Genomic DNA, 13,321 nt, shown 5'->3' with positions numbered 1-13,321 from the left:
TTAATGATAATAGGGGAAAATCTGTTGGCATCCCAAAACTGACACTAGTGGAAAGCCAGACTGTACTTATCTCAGAGGCAGTGAGTCATTTAGCTAGAGTCAGGTTAGCCCTAACAAAGAAGAAAATGTTGTTGGAAACTCTTACTGGCAAGATCTACCCCACGAACCTGACTGTTCATCCTGGTTTAGACATTTTTGAATATGTTCCAGACTTTGTTGGTCCCTAAATTACCAACTAATATTCCTATGCCAGACCATCTCAAACACTCTGGGGATTCCTCACATGAGACACAAGGACTGTGTCACAAACTTAACAGAGTTTTAGCTGGGTTTAAGTTTAATGCCATTAATTCAAATATTTCTTGATGCTCATCAGCTTAGCTAGCTGGCTAATAACCCGAGCCATGCAGTAGCAGGACCCTGAGAGAAGTGAGCGTTGTCATGATGTGATATGGCACAGTCGTATCAGGGGCCCAAAGATAAAGTAAAAAGAATAATGGACACACTGCACATCTTTTACTGGCATAAATGTTCCTTATATATTACATTTATCTTTATATTTGAACTGACTTTTCAATTGACTATGAATCGCTGACTCGAGATCCAAGTTTGAATACCACGAGTAAGTTATATATCCATGGTAGTGCCTAGCAATCCTCTCGACTTGCTTGAGGGTAAAAAGAATAAAACTCAATTGACCACCCCATCAGAAAGTGATTCTTAAGGGAAATCTGCTTGATTTTTCAAATTTGATTACCTAATGCAAACTGGAAAACTCTTTTGTATACTGCACATCAGATGAGGAGAATACAATTTTCTTTTCTGTTATTTTTCCCCCATGTTATCATTATTTGTGTAGTGAATAGATTTTTTCCTGCTCTTTCCATTCTGAGATTTCCAAGATACATTAATATATTTTTATATGTTATTATAATGCCAGTTCATCTCAGAGGAGCTTATTTTAAGGTAAGGACTCTATTATAATAAAAGACAACCCCAAAGATCAGACAAAGATCTCCTATAAGCAAGCTCTTGGCGACAGTGGGGAGGAAGAACTCCCCACTGTCCACAAGCAGAGACCACCAGCAGAGCCAGGCTCAGAGGGGCACAGCTTTTGGCTATGACCAGTTTCAGAGGTGTAAGGAAAAGAACATAAGAGCATACAAAGATAGGAAAAAATAAGCACAAATGTGGTCAAAGCCTGCAGGGGCTGTTTAAACAGATTTGCCAAACTAAAGACGACCTCCCGGATTTGTTGCAAGCGTGATGCAGTTAGAGCTACTTGTGTTTGGAAAAAGGAACAGTCTCAGCACTAACAGTAAAGCTGAACAAATGCGATGCCCAGCATGGTGAGGACAGTCCAATGCCAAACTGAAGGTTACCATGTAAAGATACTTTCAATGTGCGTCTGGGGATGGACTCACGTGGTTTCTTTGTGGTGCTGTTGATGGGCGCGGACTGTGGCCCAGGGCCAGCCGTATTGAAAGCAGCCACAGACAGGTAGTACGCCGTATTTGCTTTCAGCCCCGTGATATTAACCAGCGTGTAGTTTCCAGATAAGCGCACTTTGCCAATAGTGTCAGGCTTGGTGTCATCTTCCCAGTACATGACCTGGTAGGAGAAGAAGGGTAAAAAAAAAGTCAGGCTCCCAAGCGCAAAGATTCAAGTGGTGCATTTCATTGCATTATTAAAATTCAGAATCCATCGTGAAATCTGAAATGCCGTTTGTATTACAGAAAGGGAGGGGAGGAGGTGGTGAATAATAAATTTTTCACTAGTTGAGTCTCAGTTCCTGATGCACATCCCCTCAGCCGCCCTACTGATATACAGAGGGCATTAGAGAGCCATATGATCACTGACCTGGGGACAAAAATTCTACCTCAAGTCTTTCTAAGTCAAAGGAAAGTAGATCTTAAAGTGAAGAGGTGAAGAATAAATCTTGAGAATATTGTTTTTAAAAGAATACTTTAGTTTAGTTTAGTTTAGCAAAGCATCAGGTCTGTAAAACTAGATGCAGAGCTAACTTTCCCTCAGGCTATTAGCCAACACTTAGAGGTGCAGGTGACGCGATATTTGATAAAGCAAACTAATATGCCGCTTGCTGTGGGTCATCTTTAATATTCATGTATCTGGTATTAAGTGACAAGACTTGAGTCAATAAGTGATTAAACTGAAATGTGAAGCCTGTCCTACGGGATACCCCTGTTTTTCAATTGCCCATAAATTGTTGTATTTCCAATTTGTTGACAATTAAAGTCACGTTTGATAAGGACCAGGAATCAAATCTTTTCAGCAGGATTATTGAATCTGAAAGTCGACTGAATTTACAAGCCCAACGACATCTACTTAAAAGCTGAGTGCCTCACACGTGTAGTCCTTGGTTTCCATACTGTTGGTGGCCTATTGAGATTCAGCAGCCTAAATCCACTTCAGAACCACATTTGGAGAATTGAGCTCTGTTCTGAAAGGACAATGTGGCCAGCACTATGGCAACTGCAGAGCTTTGTGAAAGGGGCCAGAGGTGACAGATACTGAAAGAGCACAGGAGGAGGGAGACTAAAAACAGCAAAGCCTTCTTTGCATTCTTGAAGCGATGAGGGATTTTTATTTTCCTCTCATGGGTTCAGTGTTGGGGTGCCAAAGTATTGCGATCACTTTGTGATGGTAACGCATCAAACAAAATCTCTTCTGAGATATATGCAAAGATACCGGAGAATATCATAAGTTAAAGAGAGAGACTCATTTAAAAAAAAAAAAACAATGGATAAAACTGATAAACAAGGCACGGGGAAAGGCCCACTTATCATGTTATTTGAAAGGGAAATAAAAAAAGAGAGAAAAGAATATGATTTTGTAGCAGGTCGTACCTCATATCCAAGCACTCTTTCAGGGATGGTGGGAAGAGCTTCCCAGCTCACTTCAATTTGTGCTGCAGACACACTTCTAGCCCTAACCCTCTTAGGAGCCACACTGGGGACTGCAGAAATAGAGCAGAAATGTGGTGAGAATCCCACAGACTCATCCAACACCATCACACACACTAATAGCAATAAGAGGTAAGGCACAAAATAGACCTGTAGTTTCACTGAAAAGCTATTTCCCCTGCTCTCTTTTAATGGGATCTGTGACTGACATAAGGGAAGACTCTCTGCCCGGCAAATTCAATTAACAGGATACCTCCCTGACAGTGCGGTGTGGTAAGAGTCTGCTAGGATTTCCTGTAATCTACCAGCACGATAACTAATATCAAGTTGACATTCCCAGCTTGAGAGTGGAAGGAAATAACAGCACTGGAAAAAAAGGAGCTCATTTCATGATTACTATTCAAGGTCATGGTTATAAGGAGGGAGATTATAGCTTATTTAAGTGTCACTCTCTGCCGCCAGGCTGAGAAGTCTGTACCCTACCTTCCTCTGCCGAGTACACGACGGCGATAGAGCTGAAGGGCCCCTCGCCTCGGTTGTTGTATGCCCCCACTTTGACGTCAAAAGGCGAGAAGGGTGGGATGGTGTCATTTCGGAAGACGTAACGTGCCGCGGGTGTGGAGATAACCGCTCGCGTCCACGTGACCGTGCTCACAGGCCTGAAGGCGATGATGTAGCCGAAGCCCTCTCCGTTCTGCAGTTCCTCGGGCACAGGCTGGGAGCAAAACACAAAACTATAGTGATATTAAAACGCATACAGACAAAAAAACAGACAGGCCCGTCTCTGCACTGTGCCTCGACTAAGGGATATCGTGAATAGACACAGCCCCTTTCTCAGCTGCCACCACCTAGAAGCCTCCACAAATGCCTTTTACCTTGTCTTTTCCTTTCATATGTGATCGTGGCTAAAGAGCACAGTTCTTTCTAAAGAAAGTGTCCCCATCCCTGCTTTTGGAGGAATAAATGGCACTTGGGGGCTGAGCCAGATGAATGGTGTCTCCTTCTAATGGGGGTCATAAAATTGCTCCTTTCAATTCTGCACAATTAAGCAAAACCATTACCCGGCAATGGAGAGAACAGTAAAATGTGACAGATGACTTACCTCCCATGTTATCACTAATTCAGACTTTGTGCCGCCTCCACCTCCAACATCAGTGGGAGCTGTATCAGGAACTGAGAGGTAAAGCCCAAAGGGGAGCAATTAGAACACAGTTTACAAAGCTCAACGACAAGCCTCGACTGTACATGTAACCTTATGACGAGTCTGCCAGCTGCAGATACTTCGCCTTCCATTTTACACCCCACAAATCCCCCACTTTGTGCAAACACAAGCATTGCAGAGAATAGTGACTTACAGACTTTGCCCAAATGTCAGCGTGCATACACCACAAGCCAAGATTTGTAATATTTTGCAAATGACATTTGACTCAACCCACTCCTTTTCAATTCCCACTAGGCTGTTTGTGCACTGCAGCGTGCTGGAAAAAACGACAGTGTAGGTGGAGGAGCACTCAAGCACGTCCTCATAGTATCCTTTCGTAAGTGGAGCCCTGATTTAGTAAGCAGCGTTTGTGTTTGAAGCCCAGGAGTAGTTGAATGCTTGGAATTGAGATTCCTTTTTTTTCCTACCCAGACTTGATATCCTTCTTTTTTTGCCATACCTACAACTTTAACTACAATAAAACAATCATTACATATAAACAAACTTATATGAAAAATATAACTGAAAAATATAAATGTTATGATTTAGAAAATATTTGAGAGTTTCTGTAACACTTTAAGGCTTTGCGTGCTGCTCTACTGAAGCGGAAGATGCATGGTTTTCCTACTGAAAAAAGTTTAAGCTACGTACGTCAGGTCTGCAAAGGGGCTAAAAAACGTTATACCTTAGTAAGTATTTTCAAGAGACGGGGCAACATAGGATGGAGTATAATGACAGGCTCACCAAAGAAGGCTTAAAATTGTTAAAGTGTACCTGTTACGCTTATTTGACTCTATATTCTTTGACTCTACTAGAGTAGCTTTCCATGATTCCCAGTCCAGACTAGTCCTCCTTTCTTGGTGCGGGCCCTCAGTTCATCCTCTGTCTGAAATAAGCTCTTTTAGTCCCTTCTACAAAGTGAACTTCTAAAGCGAGTGATTTAGCCTATAAATGCTTCATTTTTAGTAACATGACAGAGCAAGAGCGTGAAGGATCAGTTTCCAGTAGACTTCTTTTAGACCTTAGATTTAGTACACAAAATCTAAGGTCCATAGCCAGATAGATCTTCTCTATTCTGACCAGGCCTAGTTGGGCAAACACACAGGACAAGGTCAGACTTTAATCCAATCAGTAGCAAAAATGCAAAATAATATTTAGAAAAAGTATAAACCTCACAGTTTACCCCATAATGACAAAGTGAAAATGTGCTTGAAATTCTTGCAAATTTTTTAAAAATAAAAGCCAAAACTATAACATGTACATAAGTATTCACAGCCTTTAACACATAAAATTGAGCTCAGTTCCATGACCTCAAGAATTGTCTGCAGGCCTCCAAGACAGGACTGCACTGAGGCACAGAAACATTTCATAGTCTTCCTAGTCTTCCCTGAGTGATCAGGGAGAATGGCCTTAGTCAGGGAGGTGACCAAGAACCCAGTAGTCATTCTGATAAAGTTCCAGCGTTGTACTGTGGAGAGGAGAAGCTTCCAGAAGGCCACCTATTTCTGCAGCATTCCACCGATCAGGCCTGTATGGTAGAGTTGCCAGATAGAAGCAACTCCTCAGTAAAAGGCACATCACAGCCTGCCTGGAGTTTGCCACAAAGCACCTGAAGGACTCTCAAACCATGAGAAGCAAAATTATCTGGTCTAATGAAATACAGATTGAACTGTTGGTCTGAATGGCAAGCCTCCATGTCTGGGGGAAACCAGGCACTGCTCATCACCAGGCCAATGCCAACCCTACAGTGAAGCATGGTGGTGGCAGCATTACTGTGGTGATGTTTTTTGTCCTGAGCAAAGGCTGTGAATACTTATATACATTTTATATTTGTATTTTTTATTTATTACCATGAATGTCAAGCAAACTATTTTCACTTATTTGTTTATTATGGGGTTTTGTGCGTGAACTTAACCAGTGTTGGAATAAGGTTATAACATAACAAAATGTGGAACCACTATAAATACTTGTAAATCACAAACCTTATGTTCATTTTTACCTGTGTGTGTATCTCTCTAAATTTCAAAACATTTACAATGGAAACACCATGGAGTTTCTTGGTTTTTCAGAAGAATAAGCTACTTCATTATTTATACCCTGCTAGTACTGGTTTGGAACCCTTTCTGTCTTGAGAACCGCCTTAATTCATTTCTCAGAGATTTTGGTTCATGTTGACACGATAGCATCACATAGTTGCTCCAGATTTGCTGGCAGCACATTCATGAATGAGAATCTCCTGTTTCACCACATCCCAAAGTATTGGATTGAGATCTGATGACATTTGAGTACTATGAACTTACTGTCATGTTCAAGAAATCAGTTTGAGGTAAACAAGGACATGGTCAACAACAAAACTCAGGTAGGTTGTGGTGCTGAAACAATGCTCAGTTGTTACTAAGGAGATCAAGATCTGCCAAAACAATTGTCCCCCACTCTATTTTACCAACACCGCCTACACCATTGATGCAAGGAGGGCTGGCTCCACTCTTCTATGTTATTTACACCACATTGACCGTACCACTGGAATGCTGCAGCTGAGACTCGGACTCATCAGACCAGGTAACATGTTTCCAAACTCCTTTTGTCCAGTTTGGTGGGCCGACAAATTTACAGACGAGCGAATACTATTGGTAGTATTACCTATTTGCTTATCTGTTGGTATCATCATTCACAATAAATTCCCACAAATGAAAACGTAAAAAGTAAAGAAGAGGGGGGTTGAAACACAGTTCATTCTTACTACATACTTTGTCCACCAGAGGGCATTCTGCAACATCCCTGTTGGCAACACAGCTTTGAAGTGCCACAAAAACATTAACCAGCTGATCTGAGCACTGCAAGGTAATGAGTAAATAAATAACTACACACAACCAATGTTAGTGAAATCTGTTATATATCGAATATATTGGAATGTCAGATTTTTAAATGACCAAATATCGGTATTGGTATCCTAAAAAAAAAAAACCCCCACAACCCTACATTGGTTGGGATCTACTACAAATGGATGTGTGGGGAAATCCAGCAGATCAGCAGTTCCACCTTTCTTCTCCATCCTGATACTTGGGTTAATCTTCAGCAAGTAATCTTTACCATATCTAAAATGCAATAATGCACTGAGTTGCTACCATGTGACTGGGTGATTTGATGTTTAATTATCAAGCAATTCATCGTTTCTACCTAATGATGTGGTATTCATTCCTGTGAAATCATCTGTAGCATAGCAGTCACTTTCTTGGACATATTAACTTTAGCTCACTATCACACCATTGCAAGTGTTTTTGTTAAAAAAAAAAGTGCTCTGCCGTCAAGCAAACTGGCAATAACATCAAAAACCGCCAACACAAATAAAATAAGCGTCACTTTTGGAATTGATTTTCCACAGTTCTGTGGTTGTGCTATAATCTCAACTCATTTTTTGCCAAGGAAGACAGAGTCCCAAAAAGTGAACATTTTAAAGTAAAGCTGATCCATCAGTGCTTCTATCTGATTATGTGTGTAGCTTTCATTTTTTTGATGTACATACTTGCATCCTCCGTCCTGGTCTTGGCTGAGGCCGGGCTAGGCTCGCCAAGCCCTACAGCATTGCGTGCCACCACCCTGAACTCGTACTCCACCCACGCATTCAGACCCACCACCGTGGCTGTCAGCATGTTACCATTGACCACCTCTGGCACTGCAAAGTGGAAATTCAGTTCTTTAACAGAAAAAAATTGAACGCTAAACAACTGGACTCCAACTGAATGATGAGCAAATAAATATCCAGTCAAAATAAATACTACAGAAGCCTCTTTTCAGCGTACCTGTGTCTACAGCCTGCCAGCCCACGGTAAAAGGAGTTCGAGCCTGGACGATGTAGCCGGTGATGGGGCTGCCGTTGTCCCTTCCGGGAGTCCAGGATAACTGTGCTGTACTGTCTGTGATTTCCTCCACTGATACCTTGTCCGGAGGACCTGGGGGACCTGCATCAATCAGACAGTGACGAGGGTGAACCCAAGGTGAGCACCCATTTAAAAAAGCCTCCTCTCATCAAGCTCATAAAGACTTGTACACATTGTTACATATCAAGGCCATCACACTCGCTTTAATTAAGGGCTGCGCCCTTGGTGTGTACACGCTTTATGTGTGTGTACGTGTGCGAGTGTGGGATTCTTAAGTGATGAGTTCACTGGCTGTGGAAAGATAAAGTGAATGGGATAGTTTATTAGAAAAGGAAATAGGTGCTTCATGAGGAGGAGACATCAGTAAGTAGAAAAAGGAAAGAATAGAGAAGCGAGTGTTTGCGACTACAACATGCTCAGTCTTTACCATGTTATAGCCGTTTGCTTTGCTGTTCCATTATTCAAATGCTTTCCATGATATTTTGCCGATGTGTAAATGAGCCAATTACAGTCATTTTCTGTGATAAACATTGCCTTCTCAAAGCACCTGGGACAGCTATTAGAGTTTGTTTAGGGCATGAATACCAATGTGAATCACCAGAGATACGCTTGTACACGGAGCCAGATACACCAGGCACATATCAACAAAGCTACCTCAGCTACCTCACACACCAGAGCGAGCGTGTACACCATTATTGCATTTCAGTAACAAGTACAGTATATATTGTAAACAGGAGCTGACGCTACAGACTGAGACAGCATCCATTTTTGCTTCCCCATCGTGTATCTTCAGCGAGAGCCTCGGGATGTTTCACACCCTTCTGTCAAACTTCTTTTGCTTTGAATACTTTGACACACACTCTATGGTAGCCGTGCTATGGCGCTCACACAAAAGCAACCGAAATCTGGCCCTTCTCTTACCTTTGACGACTAAAATGGCAGAGGTGGACAGGCTTTCCACGTCAGTGTCAATAACACAGACATATTTCCCACCGTGGTTCAGCTGGATGTTACGAATCATCAGATCCCCTGATATGCTCTGAAAGAGAGAAATAAGGTTAAGTAAGAGATGTGGCGTTAATTAATCTTTCAGCCTGTGGCTCTGGGATGCCTTTACATTTCATAACATCCAATACAATCACAGTGACTCCGGGCCGCTGATTTTTGCATCTTTCAAACACCATCAACTGACATGGCAGATGTACTCTGAGCAAATAACCCTATTGGCCGTCCTTCAGGCACTATCTAACCAACCGGCCCCCGAACCCCCTGTAAACAACTACCAGCTACACACAGGACACACAAAACAAACACAGTCGAGCTAATTGGCAAAGCAATCCTAATTATTCTCTAATTACACAAGCTCAAGCAAGATATGAGTCTAACTCCCAGTGTAAAGAGTAAATACTATTTTACATGGGCTGCATGCATGTGATGGCCGTGAGGAACACGCAGCGAAACACAGCAGCAAATGTTAACTTTCTTATCTGGAAAAGGGGAGTTACTGCGTGTGGCTACATAAAGCAGAATTACCTAAAAAATGAGGCTGTAATTCTGCATTTTTCTTTGTTTTCAAAAAGAATGAAGATCATTCTTTATTCCTAACATCTTCTAGTGCTTTCGACTACAAAGGCAGCTCTTCTAAAAGCAACTAGCAAGTACGGTGCATAGCTCATTTCTCTGTACTGACAGAATATGTTAGCAATCAGAATACTTTTTTTTCCAGCATCCATGAAAGTATTTGTTAATTTCAAAATTCATGTGGGAAAACGTGGCACAAAATTACTCATCAGTCGTACGCGGCGAATCTAAACTGCGCAGCTGATTTAGCTTTTCATAGCTCGCTTAAATATTCTTTCAGTGCATTCCAATTAGCCAAGCATTCATCACATCGCAATGAAACAACCTAACCTAAAAGCTATCATGCTACACTTCAGCATGTCTGCGTCATTCAGTCATCTTGTAAAGAGAGATATTATTAGAGCCCTCTTGCACAGCGTGACATGCACTTGCTACTGTACAGCGTCAGATGGGTCTTTGGGGGGATCAACTGATTGATTGTTTGGGGGTTTTCTGATGGGGGCTCAAAGGCAATAAGAAAAATATGGAAAGTCAGCAGACGCTTTATCCAGGCAACATTACTCTGCTCTCATTTGGACTGCTGATGGGAGTCAGGCCTTTTGAAAGTCACCTCTTGAAGTGGCCTGTCACAAAGCATGTCAGTCAGAGAAAAAGAGTGTGCTGCTTTAGAAACTAGTCACCTGGGGGAGAGCCAGGTAAGACTCACTGCAGTCACAGTAGATCTCATCACCCCCAAAGGCTAGTGATCATAGTTCCACTGTGCCGCGACTGGGCACGAACACCCATGGATCTTCACCTCTCTAAGGCAACTGACAAAGCAGAGCTGAGCCGAATGGCACTTCTATGCACCCAAGGGATAAAGTGACTATGTTTCTCGCTCTTTTTTTCTCTTTTACCCTTCCTTTCATCTTCTCTCCTCTTCCCTGACAGTTTTGAAGCGCCATGCCTGATTCTCCTTCCAATGTCAGCCGCCACCTGGCCGACCCGAGAGCTTGCGATGCGTCGCAGGCTTCCTGCCTTGGCAGGAAGGAAGTGATGAGGCAGATTTGCTTTAATTATGTTAATTAATTCATCAGAAGCTGTTGAGCAGGGGGTTGGTAATCTCTCTGGACAGGGGAAACAGACTCTGTGAAAACTATCTCTCATTAAATGCCTATGCACAGTTCAATGTCATTAGTAATTGCCATTTGCTTTCATGAAGAAACGAGTGCGCCGTGTCCACAAAACCGTGAGCGTATTGAGATGCGATGTCAACTATTACCACATGAATGGCAGTGATCAGACTCTAAAACCTCGGATGATAAGCGGCGGTATGTGAAGCAAAAAGAGTGTGCATAGCAATTTGAAACTGACAAGCTCTGAACAATTAACTTTGCCCTTCATCAAAAGGAACAAATATTCAACAACAAAAAAATAAAAAGGCGTCACTTATCAATATTTCAAGGCATATGGATTTCAAATGAACATTTACTGGTGCCAGGCCTGCCCTTGGTGAATGCCAGCCAGCTCATTACTTAATTATTTCGGGACTCTAGATTCATAAATAGGTATGCAAATTCAATTACGGCGCAGGGAGATGATAAGAAAATGTTCTCCCTTGAGGTACGGGAATTAGAAGTTGAAGGGATGAAAAGTATAAAGACTTTATTAACGAGGGCCCTCTGTAAGAGTAAAATGGCATTTCACCGATATATTTTTAGAGGTGTAACACGTGGCAGCTTGCACAGGCAATTCAAAAGGTAAGGATCCCGATTAGAGCTGATACCGCCATTCACCGAGGCTGTAACTGATATCGCTACCTTTTTGAAATTCTGTTCACAACTGACCACAGAGAAACTTTCAAATCTTCGCCTAAATCTCTTCATTTGAGTATTATTAGGGTCTACGAAGCTCTCAGCCGGGCTGTGGAGCGTACCCTTGCGCGTTACACACTGTGTCCCAATTAATCCCAGAATAGCCAGAAAGTATCTGAGTTTAATGCTCGACATGACTCACCCCACCCACTCTTTCAAAATGATCGCTGTCTCGCTGGAAGTCGATGAGCTGGCCGTTGAATGCCCACGAGAAAGAGACATCCAGAGCTGGATCGGAGGCAATCTGGCAGGGTAACACGATGCTCTCGCCAACAATAATCTCCATGTTAGTAGGCCTCATGGTGATTCTGGTGGGCTCTGGCCAGACAACAGATGACAGCACAAGCATGTTAATATCTCTGCCACTGAAACCTCTAACACCACCATGACCCCTGCAACTGCCATTTCACTCCAATTCGCAGCTAAACCGAGCAACAGTCATTAAATTACCCATGAATATGCGCTTTTTTTCTGATTTTAATAAGCACTTAAATTCCAAGCCTGTCCATTAGTAACATTTAATGACTTTGTGGGTTCACATTTTATCTCCCCAGATCAATCTGGACAAAAAAAAAAGAAAAGTTGTTTGAAACAGGATTACTGAGATGGGAGCACATTCTTACTGGTGACTGTGGTGGATTGGGGGCCTCGGAGTATGTTGACAAAAGGTCAGAGTAATTAAATTTCATGACATTAAATGGTTCAGCTGTCAGCGTATGAGAAGAATAGAAAGTAATGAGAAAAAAAAGTTGCACACAAAACAGATTAAAACCAGGGGACTACATGAACGTGTTATGTCATTGCACTCATAAATAATGACCTTTAACTAAATCAATGATAAGTATTTCCTGCTTACTTAACTGTTATTTTAGCTGCTATTTACCAGGCCCATTAATTTTACAATATCCTTGCTTGATAAAACACGTAATAAGCTGAAAGAAACAAATACATAAAAATAACGACAAGAACGAGCTGACTTTTATTTTGGAAATACTTCAAGGAAACTGTCTATTTGCTAATAAGAAAATTTTAGTATTTTAAATTACTTTACCAAAAAAAAAAAAAATCACATATCAACAAAATATTTGGCATATAAGAGCATAACACTATCCATAGTACAGGATAAGTTCTTAAAAATATCAGTGAGTGCATATTTCATAGAATTTTAGTTAGAAGAGCTGAAAGGTGAGACTGATAGTCACTACTTCTGCCAGCAGTTACAGGATTTTTTTGGCTCAGCACTTCATGGCTTGTGTTTGAGTACGTGTGTGTGGCAAGATCATGACCCACCAAAATCCAACAGTTAAAGTTTTAAGTCATTTTCTTGGTCCACGCAGTGCTTAGGGGGTTTTTTTAATATTACAAACAAATGTCCAGATGGTTGCTATAACTCAATCTTTCCTAGCACAATGCTGCATTGCAGCACATGTTGTGGCTGGTAAAGGACAACTGTATTCGTCATGTAATTTTGGATGTTTGCAGCGATTTAAACATGGCCACCTGCACGCTCAATAACCAGCATAATCATATTCAGGACTTGTTAAAGTGAAACAGCATCTGCTTTATTATTACCGTACACACATATGACTGATAACATCTTATCTTATTTAACTCTCACCAAGAAAGCATGTATTTCCTAAGGTTTCAGAGTTTGTCTTGTTCTTTTTTCCCTTTAAAAACCGAGAGTTAATTTTCCGAGTTAAAATCTTTAACAACAGCTGTCAAAATCAGGAATGAATGAAAAGCTGTTTTTTTACGGGTTTTTTTTGGTTTCTTTTCTTCTCTTTGAAATCAAGAACCCATTGTTTGTAAAAATTAGCACAAGCCTTGAGAGGCAAATCAAAGTTCTTGAATGGGAAGTGTGTCAGGTGTGATGACAAAGAA

The 13,321-nt window shown here is 41.5% G+C and overlaps 1 protein-coding gene across 1 annotated transcript in view; it reads right to left on the bottom strand.

Moving 5' to 3' along the window:
- Positions 1–13,321, bottom strand: part of cntn3b (contactin 3b) — a 54,439-nt gene that overhangs the window by 5,099 nt on the left and 36,019 nt on the right. Inside the window, exons 13-20 of the mRNA XM_031748500.2 lie at positions 11,580–11,755; positions 8,925–9,042; positions 7,926–8,084; positions 7,649–7,798; positions 4,027–4,097; positions 3,408–3,639; positions 2,868–2,977; positions 1,425–1,611 (exon numbers count right to left, since the gene is read on the bottom strand). Of these exons, the coding sequence (XP_031604360.1) occupies positions 1,425–1,611; positions 2,868–2,977; positions 3,408–3,639; positions 4,027–4,097; positions 7,649–7,798; positions 7,926–8,084; positions 8,925–9,042; positions 11,580–11,755 (1,203 nt within the window). The remainder of the gene's footprint in view (positions 1–1,424; positions 1,612–2,867; positions 2,978–3,407; positions 3,640–4,026; positions 4,098–7,648; positions 7,799–7,925; positions 8,085–8,924; positions 9,043–11,579; positions 11,756–13,321) is intronic.

Source organism: Oreochromis aureus, linkage group 5, assembly GCF_013358895.1.
Source record: "Oreochromis aureus strain Israel breed Guangdong linkage group 5, ZZ_aureus, whole genome shotgun sequence".
NCBI classification, from domain to species: Eukaryota; Metazoa; Chordata; class Actinopteri; order Cichliformes; family Cichlidae; genus Oreochromis; species Oreochromis aureus.
The sequence above is the reverse complement of the archived record's forward strand: the minus strand, read 5'-3'. Positions and strand labels throughout refer to the sequence as shown.